General features: G+C 42.2%; 1 protein-coding gene across 3 annotated transcripts in view; it reads left to right on the forward strand.

Annotated features, from left to right (window-relative positions):
• The window catches only part of ATP13A5 (ATPase 13A5), a 111,671-nt gene that overhangs the window by 6,895 nt on the left and 82,283 nt on the right, over positions 1-22,493 (forward strand). For all 3 annotated transcript variants that reach the window (XR_002320364.2, XR_013483439.1, XM_020964642.2), the window contains exons 2-5: positions 19,377-19,550; positions 20,721-20,864; positions 21,325-21,395; positions 21,530-21,610. Coding sequence is in view for 1 of the 3 variants with exons in the window: in XM_020964642.2 (XP_020820301.1) it covers positions 19,377-19,550; positions 20,721-20,864; positions 21,325-21,395; positions 21,530-21,610 (470 nt within the window). In the remaining 2 variants the exon portion in view is untranslated. The remainder of the gene's footprint in view (positions 1-19,376; positions 19,551-20,720; positions 20,865-21,324; positions 21,396-21,529; positions 21,611-22,493) is intronic.

The following is a 22,493-nucleotide window of genomic DNA, read 5'->3' on the forward strand; positions in this document are numbered from 1 at the left end:
GAAGATGGTAGGCACTTAATAAATATTGATTAATTGAGGAGAGACAGAACAGTAATAATTAGGGAAAATCAGAGAAGCTGTCCTACAGAAGGTAGCATATAAGCTATACCTGTAAGGCCATTAGGCCTTGCAAGAAGTGGAGGAGAGGAGGGAACACATGCCGGGCACAGGGGGCTTCCTGGGCAAAGGCGTGGAGATGGGAGATAAGTTGACAGATTTGGAAAATAGCAAGGAGAAGGGAAGATAGCGCATGTTTCCTTCCTTTCTGTAGAAAGGTCAGAAACTATAGGGGGCAGGCTATTCCACTTAGTGCCAGAAGCAGTCGCTGTGCTAATTGTTATTTTTTTTAATTCTAGAGGGGAAGGGTTAGAAGGTACAAACGATTGGCATCAAAGCAAAAAGCATCCAACTTTTATTTTTAAAGCAGAGGCCACAGTAACACAGAGAGATAAAATGGCGCGCTGAAGAGTATGTATGTCATCCTACCTCAAGGCACTGTAACTTCCCTTTGCATTCTACTTCTAGTAACACATTTAATCACGTCCTTCAGGGCTCTGTCCTGAGCCCTCCTCTCTTCTCCCTTAATACCGTTTCCCTTAGAGATGTCATTATCTCTCATGAATATAATTATCATGATTATGCTGATGACTCCCAGATATAGTTATCCAGCTTTAACCTCTTCTGTGTCCATTATCACCACTATTATCCAATGTTGTACTAGAAATGTTAGCTTTAGCAGTAAGAGAAGAAAAAGAAGTTGAAGGAATTAGAATAGACAAAGAAGAAACAAAGCTATCACTCTTTACAGACAATAAGATGGTATACTTAGAGAATCCTAGAGAATCAAGTAAAAATCAGTTGAAATAATTAACAACTTTAGCAAAGTTGAAGGATACAAAATAAACCCACATACATCATCAGCATTTCTATAAATTACCAACAAAATCCAGTAGCAAGAGACAGAAAAAGAAATTCCATTCAAAATAGCTATAGACGGGGGCAGTGGATAGAGCTCTGGCCTTGGAGTCAGGAGGACCTGAGTTCAAATCCAGTGTCAGACATTTAACACTTACTAGCTGTGTAACCCTGGGCAAGTCAGTTAACCCCGATCACCTCCCCAAAAAAGCAAAAAAATAAAATAAAGTGAAATAACTATAGACAATATTATGTGTATGGTTTGTCCTTCATTCTCAAAGAGGACTCCAACATCAGGGAGACGATGACAGTGCAAAGTACCTGGGATTTTACCTACCAAGACAAATTCAGGAACTATATGGACACAATTACAAAAGATTCTGTGCACAGATAAAGTCAGATTTAAATAACTGGAAAAATAGTAATTACTCATGGGTAGGCTAAGCAATATAATAAAAATGACAATTCCACTTACATTAATCTATTCAGTACCATGCCAATCAAACTATCCAGAAATTATTTTATAGAGCTAGAAAAAATGATAGGAAAATTCATCTGGAAGAACAAAAGGTTAAGGATATTAAGGGAATCAGTGAAAAAAAAAATACAGCAACTGACCTAGCTGCACCAGATCCCAAACTGTTATAAAGTGGTAATCATCAGAATGATCTGGTGCTGGCTAAGAAGAATGGTGGATCGGTGGAATAGATCAGGCATGTAACATACAGTAGTAAATGACCATAGCAGTCTAGTGTTTGATAAACCTGAAGATCCAGACTTTTGGGACAAAAACTGCTGTTCAAACAGGAAAGCAGTTTGGCAGAAAGTAGGTATAGACCAAGAGCTTACACCACATACCAAGCTAAAGTCAAAACAGATGTGTGATTTATAGATAAAGGGTGGCATAAGTAAATCAGGGGAGCATGGAGTAGCTTATCTGTCAGATCTATGGATAAGGGAAGACCTTTGGACCAAATGAGAGATAGAGAGTATCATGAGATGTAAAATGGACAATTCTGATTTCATTAAGTGAAAAAAGGTTTTGAACAAACAAAACCAATGCAGCCAAGATTAGAAGGAAAGTAGAAAATGAGGGGAAAATTTCTCTAATAAAAGCCTCATTTCCCAAATATATAGAAAACAGAGTCAATTTTATAAGAATATGAGTCATTTTCCAAGTGATAAAAAGTCTATGAATATGAAGAGGCAGTTTCCAGAAGAAGAAATCAATCTATAGTTATATGAAAAAATGCTCTGAATTGATTACAGAAATGCAAATTAATGCAACCCTGAGGTACCCCATCACACCTATCAGATTGGTTAACATAATGGAAAGAGAAGATGACAATTTTTGGAAGAGATGTGGCAAAATTGAGACATTGATGCATTGTTAGTGGAGTTGCAAATTGATCCAACCATTCTGGAAAGCAATTTGGAACTATGCCCAAAGGGCATACTCTTTGACCCAGCAATGCCATTACTAGGTCTCTATCTCAAAGAGATAAAAAAGGAAAAGGACCTATATGTACAAAAATATTTATAGTAGCTCTTTTCGTGGTGACAATGAATTGGAAATTGAGGGGATAGCCACCAATTGGGAAATGGTCAAACAGTTTGTGGACTATGATTGGGATGGAGCATTATTGTGCTGTAATAAATGATGAGCAGTATGGTTTCAGAAACACCTGGGAAGACCTGTGTGAATTAATGCAGATTGAAGTGAACAGAACCAAGAGATCGCTGTACACAGTAACAACAATAGTGTAATGCTGATTAGCTGTGAAGGGCTTAGCTATTCCCAGCAATACAATGAGGCAAGGCAATTTCCAAGAACTCATGAGGAAAAGATGCCGCGCACCTCCAGAGAGAGATCTCATGGAGTCTGAATGCAGATCCAAGCATGCTTTGTTTTAAACTTTATTTTTCTTGGGGATGGGCTGTCTGTAGTTTCTTTCACAATATGACTAATATGGAAATATGTTTCACATGACTGCCATGTATAACCTACAGCTCAATGAAGTGGGGAGGGAGGGAGGGAGAACACTTGGAACTCAAAATTTTTTCTAAAAAAAGAAAGTTCAGAATTTTTACATGTATTGAAAAAAGTAAAAACAAGCAAACCCCTCTCTTGCCCTTCAGTTTCACATGTCTAATTGACTCTCAGAATTCCCCAAATAGATGTTCCCTAGATATCTTAAACTCGACACGTTCCAACCCAAACTCATTACCATTCTTTTAAAACCCTCCTCTTTTTCTCAGTTTCTTATTACTATTGAGGAGAGGCAGCTCAGTGGCTCAGTGGGTAGAGCACTAAGCTTAGAGTCAAGAAGACCTCAGTTCAAATCTGACCTCAGAAATTTACTAGCTGTGTGACCCAAGTCACTTAACTCAGTTTCTTCATCTGTAAAACAAGCTGGAGAAGGAAATGACAAATCACTCCAGTATCTCTGCCAAGAAAACCCCAAGTGGGGTCACAAAGAGCTGAAACAACATTGAAAAGATCATTTTTAATTTGAGAGAGAACGGTTTTATTTAAATGGGGGGGGGTGGGAAGCTCCATTGTAGAGAGGTTAGAAGACAGTAAACCCAAAGGAAGCTCCTACTGTAGATGTTTGGTCACAGAAGGCACTTGGGATTAAAGGATCAAATGAGGGTCTTCTGAAGATGAAGGAGACTTGGGCATGTTTGTGGGCAGCAGGGAAGGAGCCAGCAGAGGGAGAGATTGAAGTGAGAGAGTGGGGCTGACGGAGGGGGCGATCTGTTGGAGGAGACGGGATGGAGGGGGATCACTTGTGTAGAGGGAGGGGTTGGTATTGGTAAGGAGAAGGGCCATCTCATCATGGGAGATGGGGCAAAGGAGGAAATAGTAAGAGAAGGCATACACCACACACACACACACACACACACACACACACACACACACACACACCCCTCATACCACCCCAACACCGCACACCACATCCCCACACTCCCCCACAGAAACCCCTACCACACATGCACACATACATACACAGAAATATGTACACCTGTACCATAGGTGCACGCACAAATACACCCCCCCACCTCCCCAATACCGCACAGCACACACCCTCACACTCCCCCACATACACCCCTACCACACATACACACATACATACACACACACACACACACACACACACACACACACACACACGCGCACACACACACACACACACCCCAAGCCTCTCTCTTCAAACCTTCCAGCCTCTCCTGCCATTTCAAGGATGTTTTACAAAGCAATATCATTCCCTCGTGGCTGTAAAGGTGTGGCTGCCTTCAAGCCTTTGTGCCCCCCTGGAAGGGGATGAGCCTTGCTCTGTTAGACCACATAGAGGGACAACAGATGCAGGTGCAGAGGCCCATTTGGGCTTGATGATGACAAAGCTCTGCAGTCTGTAGAGTCAGCTGCCCTGGGAAGCAGCAGCCCCCAATGTTTTCAGTTCCACTTGATTTCTTTGGAGGTCTTTATGAAAAGGGTAGATGGCCATTCATGCCTCTTAGATCTCTCTGGCTCCTGGATTCTGTGACGCTATCCGGGGGAAGTGCCTGGGGAGCCAACATGGGCCACTACTCAGAGGCAGCGTGGTCTAGTGCAGAGGACTTTGGATTTGGAATCCGGGAGACCTAGGTTAAGTCCTGCTTTGGGCATTTACTACCTGCCTCACTTTAACTGTTTTATGCATCGCTTTCCCCACCTGTAAAACGAGGAGATTAGACTTAAAGTCTTTTAGGTCCCACCTACTGCAGATCTTGGATCTGACTGGGCTTGGTTGGTCATGTCTAGAATCTCAGAGAGACATTTAACATGGAGTCAGCCCTTCTGGAGACCCTGCTATTTCCCCAGCACGGTGCCAGGCTCTGGCCACATATAAACATAGCATGGTGACCCAGAGAAAAAGCCTAGTGAGCTCCTCAGTGCTGGGTGTTTGGTTAACAGAAACCAGAAACAAGAAAATAAATGTTGAGTGACAATATTTGATATGTGTTTGATATGTCTGATCTCTTCTTTGCTTTCCTAAAGATACCAATGTTAAGAGGTTTGACAAACACTAAGTTATCTCATCACAGCTGGCTCTCCTGAAGGAAGTGGGGGTGCGGGTACTGGGCAGGGGCTAGACTCAGTGGCCCTGGAGGGACCATGACACTTTCTACTGGTATTGGGAAGGAAGGAAGGTAGGGTAGGTCAGAGACAACAGTTGCACTGATGGGACTTTCCCCTCACAGTTCATCAATACTACGACATTTTATTCTCACCGTAACCTTTGGGGAGAAGGGGGTGCTCCATTTATTGCGAGCTCTACTTTGCAGATAAGGAAACTGAGACTCACAGCCTAGGTGACTTGCCCAAGGTCACATAACTATCATGTCCGAGGAGGGATATTAACCCAGGCCTCTCCTGACTGCCCAGCACTTCATTCACTACCCTATGCTACCTGGCAGTCTGCTGCTAATGCTGCAGACAGCTACCTGGGCCGGCTGGAGGTGGGCTTGGACTCCTGCACGGATGTTGTAACAGCACCTCCTTAGAGATTCCTGGTGGGGATATTCACTTTGGAGGCAAGGCCAGGAGCTTGGGTGGTGGGGGACAGAGGTGGGTGAACAGATTTCTTAAAGGAGCAGGTGAATTGAGTGGGCCAAGATGAGGGATTACTAGTGTGAGTCAAAGCAAGCTATTGGGGGGAAAGCCAGATATCTGGTCAGTAGTTACCAAAGAGAGTGGTCAGGCAATGGTCTGTCTGAGGTCAGATGCCATAGTTATCACCCAAAGCAGAGACTGGACTTCCATGGAATGGAGCCTTAGGATGATGGCTCAGAGCTTTTGGAAGGAATGTGAAGGCTGGAATGTGTTGTCTGAAAGGCTGCTTCCTGGGGCCAGTGCAGCCTGGCTCTACTAGGCCCAAGGTCAAATTTCCTTGCAGCCAGAATCCCCGAGTCTGTTGGGATCCCCTAGGCATCCTCCCAGTTTCAGGGCAGGTAAACCTTCTCCGGGGTCCTGGCATCATCAGAAGCCTGGCATTATCTCTGGGTGGAGAATGGGTGGGGAGGCCAGCCACACAGGGCTGCCCAGGTATCCTGACAGGTGCAGGGTTCCAGAAGCCTGAGGCTCTGGCTGTGTTCTTGGGACATTTTCTCCATGAAGGACTTTGGGTGAGGAGACTCCAAGCCTAGCAGAATTTCAAGGGCCGTGAGCCCTCACAACGTTTTTCATTGTCCAGTTAATTGAATCAGGATTTCAAAAATTACCAGGAGAAGCCTGCCAGGACAAGGTTGTCATGCTTGCCCCAGGAAGGGAGAATGGAGATGGAGGCGCTTGGCAAGATGAAGAAGTGCTATTGTTTGCAGACTGGCAGGTGGGGCCAGTGAAGTGCCCTAGAGCTGGGAGGCTTGGCAGATGGGATCTCTCAGGAAGAAGGCCTCCTGCACAGAGCGGGCTCCCCAGGGCTCCTGCAGCTTGGCCATGGTGCACTCAGCCTCACTTCCTTTCTGCTGGTTCTAGCCTTAAATAATAATGGCAATTCACAATGGAATGGGGATTTGGCCAGTATGGCCAATTCCCTCCACCAGTACCCAAGGAATCTGATCTGTGACCTAATCCCTAAGTTCTGGGGAGATACCTGAGATACAGAGTGGTGATCTGAGGAGGGTCAGAGGCAAGCTTTGCGGCCTGGTAGAAAGCAGGCTGGGTCTGGGGTCAGAGTACCGAGGTTCACATTCTGGCTCTACTCAGACCCCGTGACTCTGGCTGAGTCATTTGCCCCTCTGGTCCTCATCTGTAAAGTGAGGTCCCGTTTCTATAGCTTTCAAGGGGCTTCAGGAACCACATTTCATTTTCACCTCACAGCAACCCTAAGAGGTAAGTGCTATCATTGTCCTCATTTTCCAGGTGAGGAAACCTGTGGCCAAGGTTTATATGTAGAAGGGCAAACACATGGAACCCACATATACATGTATGTCTATATGTATGTGTATATGTGTGTGTGTGGAGAGATGGATAGAGAGATGACTAGATGGATGGATGAATAGATAAATGAATAGATGGATGGATGGATAGATAAATGAATAGATGGATAGATGGATACATAGATGGATAGATAGAAAGATATATATATATATATATATATATGTATATGGATAGATGGATAGATAGATAGATGCATAGCTAGCTAGCTGGATGGATAGAAGATAGATAGATAGATAGATAGATAGATAGATAGATAGATGGAGGGATAGATAGATAGATAGATGGAGGGATAGATAGATAGATAGATAGATAGATAGATAGATAGATAGATAGATAGATAGATAACCAGCCAAAGCCTAAAGGGGTTCGGAATTGATTCTTACACCCTCTCATTCCAGGCTCAGTCCTTTTCCTACCCATCAAACTGCTCTCCTCAAAGAAAGGTATAAGCTCATGGTTGTCTCCCTATTAGGCCATCCTTTTGTTTTACCAACATCTCTGAAATCTGCCAGAAAGAAGATGAAAAGAACCATACTCGAATGATACTTTGCCCTGGTCCCAGCTTTGCCCCCCACTGCTCCCAGGCCTCAGGACAAACCTGGGCAATCTCTTCTTCTGTTGGGTTCTGATGGCTCACCTGGTGTTGGGTTGGAATCAGCAAGGCTGGGGCTTTAGGAAGACTCTAGGTTGCTTTCTTCATCTCCTTTCAGATGAATGCTGCAGGGTGCTTATCTGCCTGGGGCCCTTTGTAGTGCTGCTTCTCTTATTTTTGCTGAGGCACTGGGAGACCCATTTGCTGGGCTGCTGCACTGCTGCTCCCTGTCTTTCTTCTAGTTCAGCTGTTCCAGTATTTTTTTTCTCAGGTGATATTTTCTGGGTTTTCAGAGGTTGATAGGGGAAGGTGAAAGCAATCTCCTCTTCCAAAAAAAAAAGGTGTTTGAACTAAGTGATCTGTGAGGGAGGGGAATCAGGACGCTTGAATTTATGTCCCATTATTGACTTAATGGGAAAGCCTTGTTATGTCCCTTTCTCTCTCTGGGCCTCAGTGTGCCACCTCTGTAACATAGGGAGGAGATAAGCTAGAGGGTTGCAGAGCTTGAACACTACATTTCCCTCTGCCTTTCCCTATTGAAAATGTTGCTAGAATCACCAGCCCCTCTCTAAACACACATGTGGGTGGGTGGAGCCAAGATGGCAGAGTGAAAGCAGAGACTTGCTTGAGCTCTCCCCCAAACCCTCAAATACCTATAAACACACACATGTGCTTACACGTGCAGACAAACACACACACACACACACACACACACACACACACACACACCCATACCCCTCCCCCCAACACACAAACTCCTTTTCCTCTTCTACTCTCCAGTGCATTCCACCAGGGAATTAAGGAAGTCAGCATCAAGATGGGATAGGCTTTACATGGTCTGGAGAAAAGTCAGAGACTATTTGGAACAATCTAAGGGGGTTTGAGGGTAATTGGTCCAAAGGGAAATTGAGACCACCATAAAATAAATCAAATCCTGTAGCCAATGAAAGATCATTAAGTTACTGAGTATCTGTGCTGAAAGGGTCCCAGGTAGCTGAGTCTCTTTTCCAACAACATGTTCAAAGTCTCATTCCCAGCCATGTATCTCTCTGCAATCTGATAAATGACATGGAAGGGAATGTTGCTAAGCATGGAGGGGGACATTTATCAAGGATACGGAAATCATCATCACCAGTCATCTTTTCTCATCAGGCAATGAATCTCAGAAAGTTACTTTGGCATTGACAAGTCCATGCTCTTTGCAACAGATGGAAGAAAATGGTAATGATGTGTCCTCAGCTATTACCTTCCCTCTCAATTACCACTCAGACCTTCTCATTACCTGGACATATCTTCAACATGCACATGCTCCAGGCATTAAGAGACCCTACTGCTGGCGTACCATGCACATTGCCATGTGGAGGCAGAGACAACTACAGTCACTGATGGCATTCCACAGCAGCAGCTGTTGACTGGGTCATGGGGCATACTGCTCATTATTACTGTAAACAAGGATGGATGATGGAGCCACTCCCTATCTCTGTGCCTCTTTTCTTCCTGCTTCTCGGCTCCCTCAGATTTCCCTATTCATCTCACTGGTTTCCCATTTGCTCCACTTAGAGGTCATCAAGGTAAAGAATCACAGAATTTCTGTCCATTCGCCACAGACAGCCTTCAAAGAAGACTCAACATCCATCCAGTCCAACCTATACCTAAAAACAGTCCCCTCTGGAGCATCCCTGGCAGGTGGCCATTCAATCTTTCTGTGAAGATGATCACTGAAAGGGAGCCCATTGTATTTAGAAGCAACCCCTTTCACTGTGTTATCTCCCTGATCATGACAAGGCTCTTCCCTCCTCTCTCATGTTCTAACATTCCAATGCCTCTGTGACCTCATCTACATGGGCATTCTTTCCAAGGACACAGACCATCATTCACGGTATTTCTTAGAATTATCAAATGCTACTGGAGAGATGGGGCATCTTTACTCTACTCTTTGCTTATTGGTAAAACTTCAAATGCTTTCCCATTGAATATAATAGTAGCTTGTAGTTTTAGATATATACTTTTTCGTACATTAAAGTGGCCCTTCTATGTCTATGCTTTCTAGAGTTTTAAGTCACTTTGCTGCCAAAGGCTTTTTTTCTGTATGAATTGCTATAACCATGCTATTGGAGGTGTGGGACCTTCCTTGTCATATATGGTTTTAGGATATGCTTTACATGAATTGGCCCTCATAAATCCCAATTGCTAATTGCAGCCCATTCACACCCTTCATTCATCTTTCTCTTAACCTGGGGGTGAGCTTCAACTCCAATTATTTTTTTTCCAAATTTTATTTTTTTCCAATTACATGTGAAAACAATTTATAACACTCATTTTAAAAAGTTTGAGTTCCAAATTCTCTGCCTCCCTCCCTCTCCCTTGAGAAGACAAGCAATTTGATAGAGATTACACAAGTGGAGTCATGCAAAACATATTTCCAAATTAACCATATTGTGAAAGAAAACACCCCTCCTTCCTCCCAAAAAAACAACCCAAGAAAAATAAAGTAAAAAAAAGTATGCTTCAATCTGCATTCAGACTCCATCAGATCTTTCTCTGGAGGTGGATGGCATTTTTTAAAAATCATAAATCCTTCAGAATTGTCTTTGATCATTATATCGCTGAGAAGAGCTAAGTCATTCACGGCTGATCATCATTACAGTATTGCTATTACTATGCACAATGCTCTCCTGGTTCTGCACATTTCATGTAAGTCTTGACAGTTTTTCTAAAACAATTCTGCTCATCATTTTTTACAGCCCAATAGTATTTCATCACAATCATATACCACAACTTGTTCAGCCATTCTCCAATTGATTGGCATCCCCTTAATTTCCAGTTCTTTGCCACCACGGAAAGAGTTGCTATAAATATTTTTGTACTGAGAGGTCTCTTTCCTTTTTTTTTTTAATCTTTTTGGAAGATAGACCTAACGGTAGTATTTCTGGGTCAAAGGTAATAGACCTAACGGTAGTATTTCTGGGTCAAAGGTAAGCACAATTTTATAGCCCTTTGGCTATAAATTGCTCTTCAGGACGGTTGGATTAGTTCACAACTCCACCAACAGTGCATCAGTATCACAATTTTTCCACATTCCCTCCAACATTTATCATTTCCTTTTCTGTCATATTAGCCAATTGCTGGGTTCAAGGTAGTAACTTAGAGTTGTGTTAATTTGCATTTCTCTAATCCATATCTCTAATCAGTGAGTTAGATCATTTTTACATTTGACTAGAGATAGTTTTGATTTCTTTGTCTGAAAACTACCTGTTCATATCCTTTGATCATTTGTCAATTGGAGAATGACATATTCTTATAAAATTGACTCTTCCCTCTCTATGTTTGAGAAATTAGTCCTTTATTGAGGGACTCCCCCCATTTTCTGCTTTCCTTCTAATCCTGGCTATATTGGTTTTGTTTGTTCAAAAATCTTTTCATTTAATTTGATAAAAAATATCCATTTTGCATCTTGTAATGCTTTCTATCTCTTGTTTGGTCCTAAATTCTTCCCTTATCCATAGATCTGACAGGTAAACAATTCTATGCTCTCCAAATGTGCTTATGGTACCAATCTTTTTGTGTAAATAATGCACCCATTTTGACTCTATTTTCGTATACGGTATAAGTTGTTGGTCTATATCTAGTTTCTGCCAAACTGCTTTCAAGTTTCCCTGGCAGTTTTATTTTCATAGTGAATTTTTGCCCCCAAAGCTTGAATCTTTGGGTTTCTCAAACACAAGATTGCCATGGTCATTTACTGCTATGTATCGTGTATCTAATCTATCCTATGGTTCCAGTACCAGATCATTTTGATGATTGCCACCCTGTAATATAACTTGGGATCTGGTATAGCTACACTGTCTTTCTTCACATTTTTTCCCCATTGATTCCCTTGATAGACTTGATCTTTTGTTCCTCCAGATGAATTTTGTTATTATTTTTTCTGGCTCTATAAAATAAGTTTTGGTGGTTTGATTGGTATGGCACTGAATAAAAAATTAGTTTAGGTGGAATGGTCATTTTATTATATTGGCTTGGCCTACATATAAGAAGTTACTACTTTTTTTTCTGATTGTTTTAGGGACAGTTAGGTGCTACAATGGATAGGGTCCTGGGGACTGGAGTGAGGAAGACTGAACTTCATGAGTTCAAATTTGGTCTCAGACACTTACTGTCTGTGTGACTCTGGACAAGTCACTTAACTCTGTTTGCCTTGGTTTCTTCGTCTGTAAAATGAGCTGGAGAAAGAAATGGCAAACCACTCCATAGCTTTATCAAGAAAATCCCAAATGGGGTCACAGGTCAGACATAACTGTAAAACAACTGAACAACAAATTGTTTAGATCTGATTTTGTGTGAAAAATCTTTTGTAATTGTGTTCACATAGAGCTTTGTTTTATCTTGGCAAGTGGACTCAAAAGTATGTTTTTTATTGTCTATAGTTATTTTAAGTGGTATTGCTCTTTCTTTCTCTTCTTGCTGAATTTTGTTGGTAATATGTAGAAATGCTGACGACTTAAGTGGGTTTATTTTATATCCTGCCACTTTGCTAAAGTTGTTCATTATTTCAGAAGTTCTGAGCACAGAGTTAGAAAGACCTGAGTTCAGATGTGACCTCAGATGCTTCCTACCTGTGTGATTCTGAGCAAATCACTTAACCCTGTTTGCCTTAGTTTCCTCATCTGTAAAATGAGCTGGTGAAGGAAATGGAGAATTACTTCAGTATCTTTGCCACAAAGACCCCAAATGGATACGAAGAGTCTGACATGACTTAAATAACTGAACAACAACAACATTTTTAAGTCGATTCTCTAGTATTCTCCAAGTGTACCATGATATCACGGCAAAGCAAATATTGGTGATCCTTGTTTGACCCCTGAGCTTTTTGGGAAAGCTTTTTAGCTTATCTCTTTTACAGACAATGCATGCTGATGATTTCAGATAGATACTACTTATTACTTCAAAGAAAGCTCCATTTATTGCTATGCTTTTTCTGGTTTAGATATCAGCACCATATTTGCATCATAAAAGGAATTTGGTAGGATTCCTTCTTTTCCTGTTCTTCCAAATAGTTTATATAGCATTGGAATTAATTTTTCTTTAGCTGTTTAGTAGAATTCACTTGCACATGCATGTAGTCCTGGTGATGTTTTCTTAGGGAGTTCAATGATGGCTTGTTTAATTTCTCTTTCTGAGATGGGGTTATGTAAGTATTCTGTTTCCTCATCTGTTAATTGGGGCAATTTGCACTTTTGTAAATATTCATCCATTTCACTTAGACTGGTAGATTTATTGGCACACAATTGGGCAAAATAGTTCTTAATAATTACTTTGACTTCCTCTTCACTGGTGGTGAATTCACCTTTTTCATTTTGATAATAGTAATTTGGGTTTCTTCTTTCCTTTTTAAAATCAAAGTAATCAATGGTTTACCTATTTTATTGTTTTGTTTTTAAAGGGAGCCAGATTCTTTTATTTACTTTTAATTTTTTAATTTTTTTTGTTTTTAGGCAATTGGGTTTAAGTGACTTGCCCAGGGTCACACAGCTAGTAAGTGTCAAGTGTTTGGTCTGAGGCCGGATTTGAACTCAGGTCCTCCTGACTTCAAGGCCCGTGCTCTATCCACTGCACCACCTAGCTGCCTCTTTTGTTGTTGTTTTTTTTTTTTTAAATGATACCAGATTCTAGTTTTATTTATTAGTTCAATGGTTTTCTTGCTTTCAATTTTATTAATCTGTCCTTTGATTTTCAGGATTTCCAGTTTGGTGTTTAATTGGAGATTTGTAATTTGTTCTTTTTCTAGTTTTTTTAATTACATGCCCAATTCATTGATCTGCTTTTTCTCTATTTTATTGATATAAGTGTTTAGAGAAATAAAATTTCCCTTAAGTACTGCTTTGATTGTATCCAATAAATTTTGGTTTGTTGCCTCATTGTTGTCATTCTCTTTAATGAACTTCTTGTTTCTAAGATTTATTCTTGGACCCACTCATTCCTTAAGATTAGATTGTTTAGTTTCTAATTAATTTTTTTTTTTGCTTTTTTGGTGAAGCAATTGAGGTTAAGTGACTTGCCCAGGGTCACACAGCTGGTAAGTGTCAAATATCTGAGGCCAGATTTGAACTCGGGTCCTCCTGACTCCAAGACCAGAGCTCTATCCACTGTGCCACCTAGCTGCCCCCATATCTAAGTTTTTAAAAATTCTATTCATCTCTTTAACTTCTTATTTGGTTTGTTTGTTTGTTTGTTTGTTTGTTGATTTCTTTGTTAGATTTATCCAGTTTGGAGAAGGGAAAGTTGAGCTCCTCCATAAGTATAATTTTACTGTCTATTTTGTTCTATAACTCATTTAACTTTTCCTTTAAGAATTTTCATGCTATACCATTTGATGCATATATGTTTAGTATTGATATTACTTTTTTGTCTGTGGTGCCGTTTAGCAAAATGTAATTTCTCTGCTTATCTCTTTTAATTAGATCTATTTTTACTTTTGCTTTGTCTGAGATTCTGCTTTTTTTAAAAAAAATTTCATTTAAAGTGTAATAGATTCTGTTCCAGCCTCTTATCTTTGCTCTGTGTACGTCTTTCTAATTCAAGTGTGTTTCTTGCAATTAACATATTGTAAGATTCTGGATTTTAACCCACTCTGCTATTTACTTCTGTTTTGTGGGTAAGTTCATCCCATTCACATTCATAGTTATGATTATTAAGTGTATCTCCCCCCCCCCCGTTTGTCCTTCTCTCCTTTCACCCAACCATCCTTAAAAGTTTTTGCTTCTGATCATTGCCTTCCCCATTCCACCCTCCCTTCTATCAGCACCCATCTTCTCTTACCCAACACTCCTCCTTGCTTCCCTATAGGTAAGATAGATCTCTATACCCAAATGAGTATGCATTCTCTCTTTGAGCCAGTTCCTATGTGAGTAAGGTTCAAGTATTGCTTGCCACTCCCCAACTTTTCCACCAGTGTAAAAATTCTTATTTTCATACCTCTTTTATGTGAGATAATTTACACCATTCTACATCTCCCTTCCTTCTTCTTTCAGTGCATCCCTTTTTCTCATGCCTTAATTTTTTTTTATATTATCCCATCATAGCCAAGTCACACTCATGCCCTCTGTCTATGTATACTCCTTCCAAATGCCCTAATATTGATAAAATTCTAAGAAGGTCCAAGTATCATCTTCCCATGTAGGAATGTAAATAGTTAACCTAATTGAATATTTATTATTTCTCTTTCTTGTTTTCTTTTTTTAAATTCTTCTCTTGAGTCTTGTATTTGAAAGCCAAATTTCTATTCAGCTCTGGTCTTTTCATCAGAAATGTTCAAAAGTCTTCTATTTCATTAAATATCCTTTTCCCCTCCTTCCCTCAAGGATTATACTCAGTTTTTCCTGGATAGGTGATTCTTGGTTGTAAACCTAGCTCCTTTGGAATATCATATTCAAAGTCCTCTGATTCTTTAATGTAGAAGCTACTGAATCTTGTGTTATCCTGACTGTGGCTCCATGATATTTAAATTGTTTCTTTCTGGCTGCTTGCAATAACTTCTCCTTGACCTGGGAGCTCTGGAATGTAGCCATAATATTCCCAAGAATTTTAATTTTGAAATATTTTTTCAGGAGGTGGTTGGTGGATTCTTTCTATTTCTATTTTACCTTCTGGTTCTAGAATATCAAGGCAGTTTTCCTTGAAAATTTCTTGAAAGGTGATGTCTTTACTCTTTTTTTTTTCCATCATGGCTTTCAGGCAGTCCAATAATTCTTAGATGGTCTCTCCTGTATCTATTTTCCAGATTGTTTTTTTCCCAATGAGATATTTCACATCTCCTTCTATTTTTTTCGTTCTTTTGACTGTTTTATTGTTTCTTGATATCACATGAAGTCATTAGCTTCTACTTGGACAATTCTGATTTTTAAGGAATTATTTTCTTCAGTGAGCTTTTGTACATCCTTTTCCATTTAGATAATTCTTCTTTTTGAGGAGTTCTTTTGTTCAGTGAATTTTTGTGCTTCTTTTACCATTTCATCAATTCTGTTTTTAAAGTATTATTTTCTTCAGTATTTTTTGTACCTCCTTTACCAAGTTATTCACTCTTTTTTCATGATTTTCTCTCATCATTCTCATTTCTTTTCCTGAATTTTTCCTGTACCTCTCTTATTTGATTTTTAAAAGTCTTTTGGAGTTTTTCTAGGAATTCTTTTTGGTTTTGAGACCAATTCACATTTTTCTTTGAGGCTTTGCATGTAGATATTTTGATACTGTTGTTTTTTTTTTTCAGAGTCACTATAGTAACTTTCTAAGGTCACACTCTTTTTTTGTTGTTTGCTTATTTTTCCGTCTTATTTCTTGACTTTTCACTTTATGCTGACATTGAGCTCTGCCCTCAGGGTAGAGGGGGACTGTCTTGAGCTTCAGATTTTTTGTGCTGCTGTTTTCAGAGCTAGTTCTGCTCGATAAGTTTTCAATTTTTCCAAGGTGGTATGATATAAAGAGAGATGTGGTCACTGCTGTCCTGGCCTGTGCTCTTGTCTGTGAGTGACCACACTTTTTTCTACTCTGAAACTGTGAACAGGGCCCCTGTCCCTCTGTAGTTAGTTAGTTCTCTTCCTTGCCCTGGGAATGCAACCCAGAAACAGAGTCCTGCTCCCAATGCCAGCAAAGAGTCCTCTGCAATCTTCTTCTGATCAGTTGTCTATGAACTGAGAGGTCCAGAAGCTGCTGCTGCAGATCTAGTCACCCCCAAGACCTGCTGCTGGCATTGAACTGGTCTCCACTGTCACCCCGATGAGACAGACCTTTCCTGCTGACTTTCTGAGCTGACGTGGGCTGGCTAATTGTTTCACCCCAGCCTTCTGTGGGTCCTGCTACTTCAGAATTCAGTTTGAGGCCTATTTTAACTTTGTTTGGAAGGGAATTTGGGAGAGCAAGTCCCTGCTTCTATTCTGCCATCTTGTCTCTGTCTCCCCTTTAGCTCTGATTCTTAAGATACTTTTAGGCTCCATGTCTATAATGTTACTGGGAGAATACTGGTATGAGAGGGTGGTCCTTTGATTCAATGATGAAATGACTAAAGAAACAAAGGCTTGAGATTCCAAGCATTTCAATTTATTAAACAACGAATGCCAATTACATAACAAATTGAGACGAAGCCCATTATTCAGCTCAGGGCTGAGCCCTGAATACAGGAGGAAACTGATTTTTATACATTAAAAGAAAACAATTAACAAGATATAAGCCAGGAAATGAGAGTAGGTGATCTGATTTCTAATTGGAGGAAAGATTAGGAGGCTGATCAAACAAGTGCAATTCTCTGAGATCAGAAAAAAAAATGTTTCCCACTCCCCCTAAGTGTATGTATTCAACCAAAGGAATGTGGAGACATAATTGACCAGTAAGGAGTTAGTTTTCAGATAAGACATATCGGCTGTTTGAGATGTAAAATTGTGAGAAAACTCCTTGCATCAGTCTTTGAATCTGACCAGGTTTCTGGGCATGGAGGTACAGCTTCCCAGTCACACAGGGCTATGTTCAAACAACACAATAAAGTTTTCTCTCAATTCCTGTAATTGAACAAAGTTTTCTCACAAGACAGAAATAAAAGAAAGGAAACTGAGCTAGCTCCAGAACTGAGTCGCGAGATGAAGTCAGTGTGACACACTCAATTCCCACAATTCTCTCAATCCCCTCCTCCTTTGATTCCTGGGGGAAGAAGCAGCCCCTCCCCCGTGAATCCATTGTCTATAAGCCAAAGAAATAAGATTTTTCATACATTCATAATTGGAATTATGTAAGTCAAGTTACAGACTAAACTACTTAGAAGGCTGACAATAGACTAATTTTGAGAGGGGAGATTGATATGTTACCAAAGTAACTAAGAAAACTTAAACATAAACATCATGGGACAAAACTCAAAGTAATGCAAAACTGATCATTAATTTTAAGTGCCTACCATGTGCCAGGCATTGTGCCAAATTCTGGGTTACAAAAAGAGGCAACAGACAGTCCCTGCCCTCAAGGAACTTATATTCTAATGGGAGAGATAAGTGAACACATGCAGTATATATAGCATAAAGAGGAGATAATTAACTGGGGGAAGGCAATAGAATTAAGAGGGATCAGGAAAGGCTCCTGGTAGAAGGTGAGATTTTAACTGGGACTTAAAGGAAGCCAGGAAGGTCATTTGTCAGAGAAGAGGAGATAAAGTGTTCAGGTGTGGAGGACAGCCACAGAAAATTTCTGGAGTTGAGATAGAGTGTCTTCTTTGTGGAATAGCCAGAAGGCCAGTGTCACTGGAACAAAGTAAGATATAAGAAGACTGGAAAGGTAGGAGGGGGCTGGGCTGTTTGGCGGCTTTGAATGCCAGAGACCATAGGAGACCATAGGGAGTCAATGGAGTTTATTGAGTAGGCGGTGTATGAAAGAGATGCTACAAAAGTGAAATCACCAGGCCTTGGCAGCAAATTGGATACAGACAGGGGCTGGTAAGAGATAGTGAGGAGCTAAGCATGTCTCCTATGTTGTGAACCAGAGGGAGCGGGAAGATGGTGTTGTCCTGTACAGTAACAGGGACAGTAGGAAGTGGGGAGGATTTAGGAGGAAAGATAATGAGTTCTGTTTTGGACATTTTGAATTTAAGATGTTTACTGGATATCTAGTTTGAGATCCAAGATTGGAGATCAGGAGAGAGATGCGGACAGGAAAGGAAGATTTGAGAATCATCACCAAAAAGGTGGTAATTAAATCCTTAGGAACTAATGAAATTACCCAGTGAAATGGGACAGAGGAGAAGTCCCAGGACAGAGCCTGAGGGACCCCTACAGTTAGAGGGTGTGATTTGGAGGAGGACACAGCAAAGGAGATGAGAAGGAGCAGTCAGAGAGGGAGGAGGATAAGTGGGAGAGAAAGAGCAGGTGTCCCGAAAACCAACAGAGAAGAGAGTGTCAAGGAGGAGAGAGTGACCCACGGCATCAAAGACTAACCAGCGATGGAGGAGAATGAAGCTTAAGAGGTCACTGGATTGAGCAACTAAGAGATCGCTAGTAACTCCGGGAGGGCAGTTTCAGTGGAATGATCAGATCGCAAGCCGGATTGTGAGGGCTTGAGAAGAGAGTGAGGGGAGAGACAGTGGAAGTACCTGGTACAGATGCTTTTTGGAGAAGTTTAGCTACAAAGGGCAGAAGAGACAGCGGACGATAGTTAGCAGGGTTGGAAGAGTCAAGTGAGGGTTTTATCAGGATGGGGGAGACTTGGACATGTGTGTAGATGGATGGTGGGGAGGGGACCCCAGTATAGCCAACTCAAAAGGCTCGGTCAGGTGTAGGCTGCGGAGGACTTTAAATGCCAGATGGGCATTTGTGTCCAATCCTGGTGGTAATAAAGCATGCCAGGAGCTTTTTGGATCAATCAATATGGATAAGGACTTGTTAAGTGTTTACTTAAGGCACCGTTCTAAGTGATCAGGGGACGCATGTAGCCAAACTTGTCCGTGTGCATACTACCGAATCCGACTGAAGCTGGCGTTGTGTGATGCTTTTCTTTGCCCGTTTTCAATTTTTTAAAAGAGTAAAGTTCTTGGAATTAAAAAAAAAAAGGGGTTGAGAAAACGTTTGTTCTACGCCCAGGTCATTTCAGAGTGAGCATGTGGTAAATGGTAATTGCTACGCCAAGCACTGAATCTGGCCTCGTCTTCCGTCAGTCCCTCCCTCCGGCTCCGTCTCCTGCCCCTGCCCACTGGCTCGCTCCAGCCCCATCCTGTCCTGGTCGTCTTGCCGAGGGAGTCAAGGAGTGCCCAGGCCAGAATGGACGAGCTGAAACCAGACTTCTCCCTGGTCCGGACCCTGCTTCTCGGCTCCGAGTTGTCTTGGGGAAGGCTAACAAGGCTTTCGGTTTGCCCCCCAGGAGGCGTTTGGCTACCAGACCCAGACTCTGCGGAGAGCCCTTTGCCTGCTGGGCTCCGTCCTGTCCTGCGGCATTCTGAGGCTTCTTTTCTACTGGCGTCCACAGTGGAATGTGTGGGCACACTGTGTGCCCTGTCCCTTGCAAGAAGCTGACGTTGTTTTGCTTCGGACAACGGTAGGTTCCCCTTGTCTGACATGTGACAACAGGTGCTGAAAGCGGGCTCATTCTAGGTGTTTTGGAGGCTCGCTGGGCTGACATCCTGGAAAAGAAGCCTACAGGGAAATACTCAGAAACGGAGAGACCCTGGCCTTCTGCATTGAAAAGGTGTCTCCCTTTACCAGAGGCTGCGATTCCTTCCAATCTGAGCTCCTCTGCCTCCTCCTCCCCTTCCCTCATCTTCCTCCCCTGGGGATTCCTCCTGAGGCCAAGCCACCAGGTAGACTTAGTTTTTGCAGGGGGGGAGGGGAAGTGGCTGCCGCTCTGTCCAGCCCACTCTGCTCCCCAGACTTCCGGGGTGCTAAAAAACAAAAGCAAAAATGAAACAATTCCTGCCCTCAAGAAGCTTGCATTCTTTAGGAAAAACTGTATTCAGATCTTTCCCAGCTGTGTGACTATGGAAAAATTGTGCACCCTCTCTGGGCCTCTGGCAACTCACTAGGATTCTGGCTTGCTATCTGAGTTCTCACACTGATGAAATGTCCATTTTACAGATGAGGAAACTGAGGTTCTAGCAAGGTTAAGTGATTTACTAGTCCAGCATCACAAGACCAGGAAGTGTTGGAGCAGGGATTCCAAGGCCTGAGCTTTTTTTTTTCTCATCAAACCAATTACTTTGCAACCTCCAGCAGTCATTTAGCCTTCTCTGAACCTCAGTTTCTTCATCTGTAAAATGGAGGTAATAGTTTTCCATTATCTACCCACTTCACAGAAAGCTTGTTCTGAGGGTCTAATGAGTAGAAGGTAAATGCCTGGAGGTCAGAGACTGTTTGGTTTTTGTAAAGGTTAATGCAACATCTGACATATTAAGTAGGTCTTTAATGAACGCTAATTGCAACACACTGGATGAAATTGGATTCAAGAAGATTGATATTAAGCAGTACCTAGTGTAGGCTATATTGCAATGGCAGCTAGTATTTAAAATCTGTTTTTTCAGTACATTTCTAGATAGAAGCTGTTCGATGTTGGCACTGGCTTCCTGGGTCTGGAAACTGAGGGCCAGCCTGAGGCCCGAGCCTTGCACACAGTAGGTGTGCAGTAAGGATGATGGCTTGGTGGCCCACCCTCATCCACTGTGTCACCTGAGGAATACTGGGAAATTGCCTGAGCTCAGTTGTCTTTTCCTAGGATGAATTTCAGAAATACACAAGGAAGAAAGTGTTCTGCCTGTATTTGTCTGTACTGAAGAACCCCATAAACCCCAAATCAGGAGACATTGTTGCTGACCGTCATTCGGTCATAAATAGAGCCGTCCTGAAGCCAGAGCTAAAAGTGAGTGGTTTTAACAGGGAGGTGGGAGTGTGGGGGAGGGCTGGCACCTATGGGGATGCACAGGCAGGGTGGGGGAGTGGTTAGTGCCCTGAACTGAATCAGAAGACAGACTTTGGGGCCTGGTTGTGACTCTTACTAGCTGTAGGGCCTTGGACAATAACCTTTGGGAGTTTCATCTACTCTGCTACGAGAACAATGCAAGGTTTGTAAACCATCGATAGATGGTTAGAATATAGGGCACACAGGGTGAGAGTGAGAAGTGGAAAGGACCCTCTCATTTAATAGATGAGGTAACTGCAGCCCAAGGGGGAAAGGGCTGGCCTTAGGTCACTTGCATCCCGGGGCTAGAGCTGAGACTCGAACCTGTATCCCCTGATAAGAAGGCCAGGGAGCTTTCCACTGGAGGGCAGGGGATGCCCTGAGTGGCTCAGATGTGTCCTTCTCACCTTGGCTTTTACAGGTGCGATGTATCCAGGTGCAGAAAATCAGGTACGTCTGGGACAACGTGGAGGAACGATTCCAGAAAGTCGGGTAAGTCTGCTTGTAGCTCACAAAAGCCCTGGGTGGGTGGGGAGTGGCAACGGGAGGGGCTGGGTTAGAGGCTCTGAGGCCTTGGGAGCGTGGTGTAACCAGCAGCTGAATCTGTCTCTTCGTTGACACCACAGGCTTCTGGAAGACAGTAACTCCTGCTCCGACATCCACAACACGTTTGGATCTGGCCTGGGGAAGGAAGAGCAAGAGATCAGGTAGGGGGTGGGGCTTCCTGAAGAATCCCCCGGCCTCTAGAAAGTGGGAGTCAGACTGTTCCTCCTGGGGGCTTGCCAGCCTTTCATTCTTCGGTCTTATTCTCCCTCTGCTCGACAATAGTAGGAGGTGAGATGTGGAGAAGGGGTGTCTTCCCCCCAGACATACTTATCAAGCAAGGAGACAGAATAAGTCATGCAATGCCTTGGGCTTCGTCTTGAAAGGCCCTGTCTCTTTCCTGAGAACTGAATCTTTCAGGCCATCTCCCAGGCATCTTCTTCCCATGGAACTCTTGGATCTCATCAATAATCAGCACGATCACAATCAGGGAATTATAGAGATGCCTAGAGAAGCTGATTCCGAGAGAAGACAGTTGACTTTGGGGTCACAGAATTGGAGAGTCAGAAGGGACCTTGATGGTAATCTAGACCAACAAGAGTAGCTGGGTTGTGCAGTGAGCAGAGGTCAGGCCTGAAGTCAGGAAGACTGGAGTTCAAACCCTAGCTTAGATACTTACTAACCTTATGCAAAAATCATTTAACCTCTTTCTGCCTCAATGTCCTCAACTGTTAAAGGAGAAAATGAGATCCTTTCTGTAATGTGCTCAGCACAATGCACAGTAGGAGCATAATAAATGCTTCTTCCCCTCAATCCACGCAGTCCATCTGGTCTATCAGTGACTTCTCTGATGCCACTCAACAGGTCAGAGCCAAAGAGGCTGATCTTGAATTCTTGGCAGGGGGAATGGATTGCATAAATTCTTGGTGTTACAAAAATATGAAACAAAAATCTACTACAGGAGTGAGTGAAGGAAAGCCTTTATTACCCTTCTCAAGAGAAGCGGGCACACCACACTACACTGTAATAGCACTTGCTCCCTGGTAC

Source organism: Phascolarctos cinereus, unplaced genomic scaffold (genome assembly GCF_003287225.1).
Source record: "Phascolarctos cinereus isolate Bilbo 61053 unplaced genomic scaffold, phaCin_HiC Scaffold_7;HRSCAF=346, whole genome shotgun sequence".
In the NCBI taxonomy this organism is placed as follows: domain Eukaryota; kingdom Metazoa; phylum Chordata; class Mammalia; order Diprotodontia; family Phascolarctidae; genus Phascolarctos; species Phascolarctos cinereus.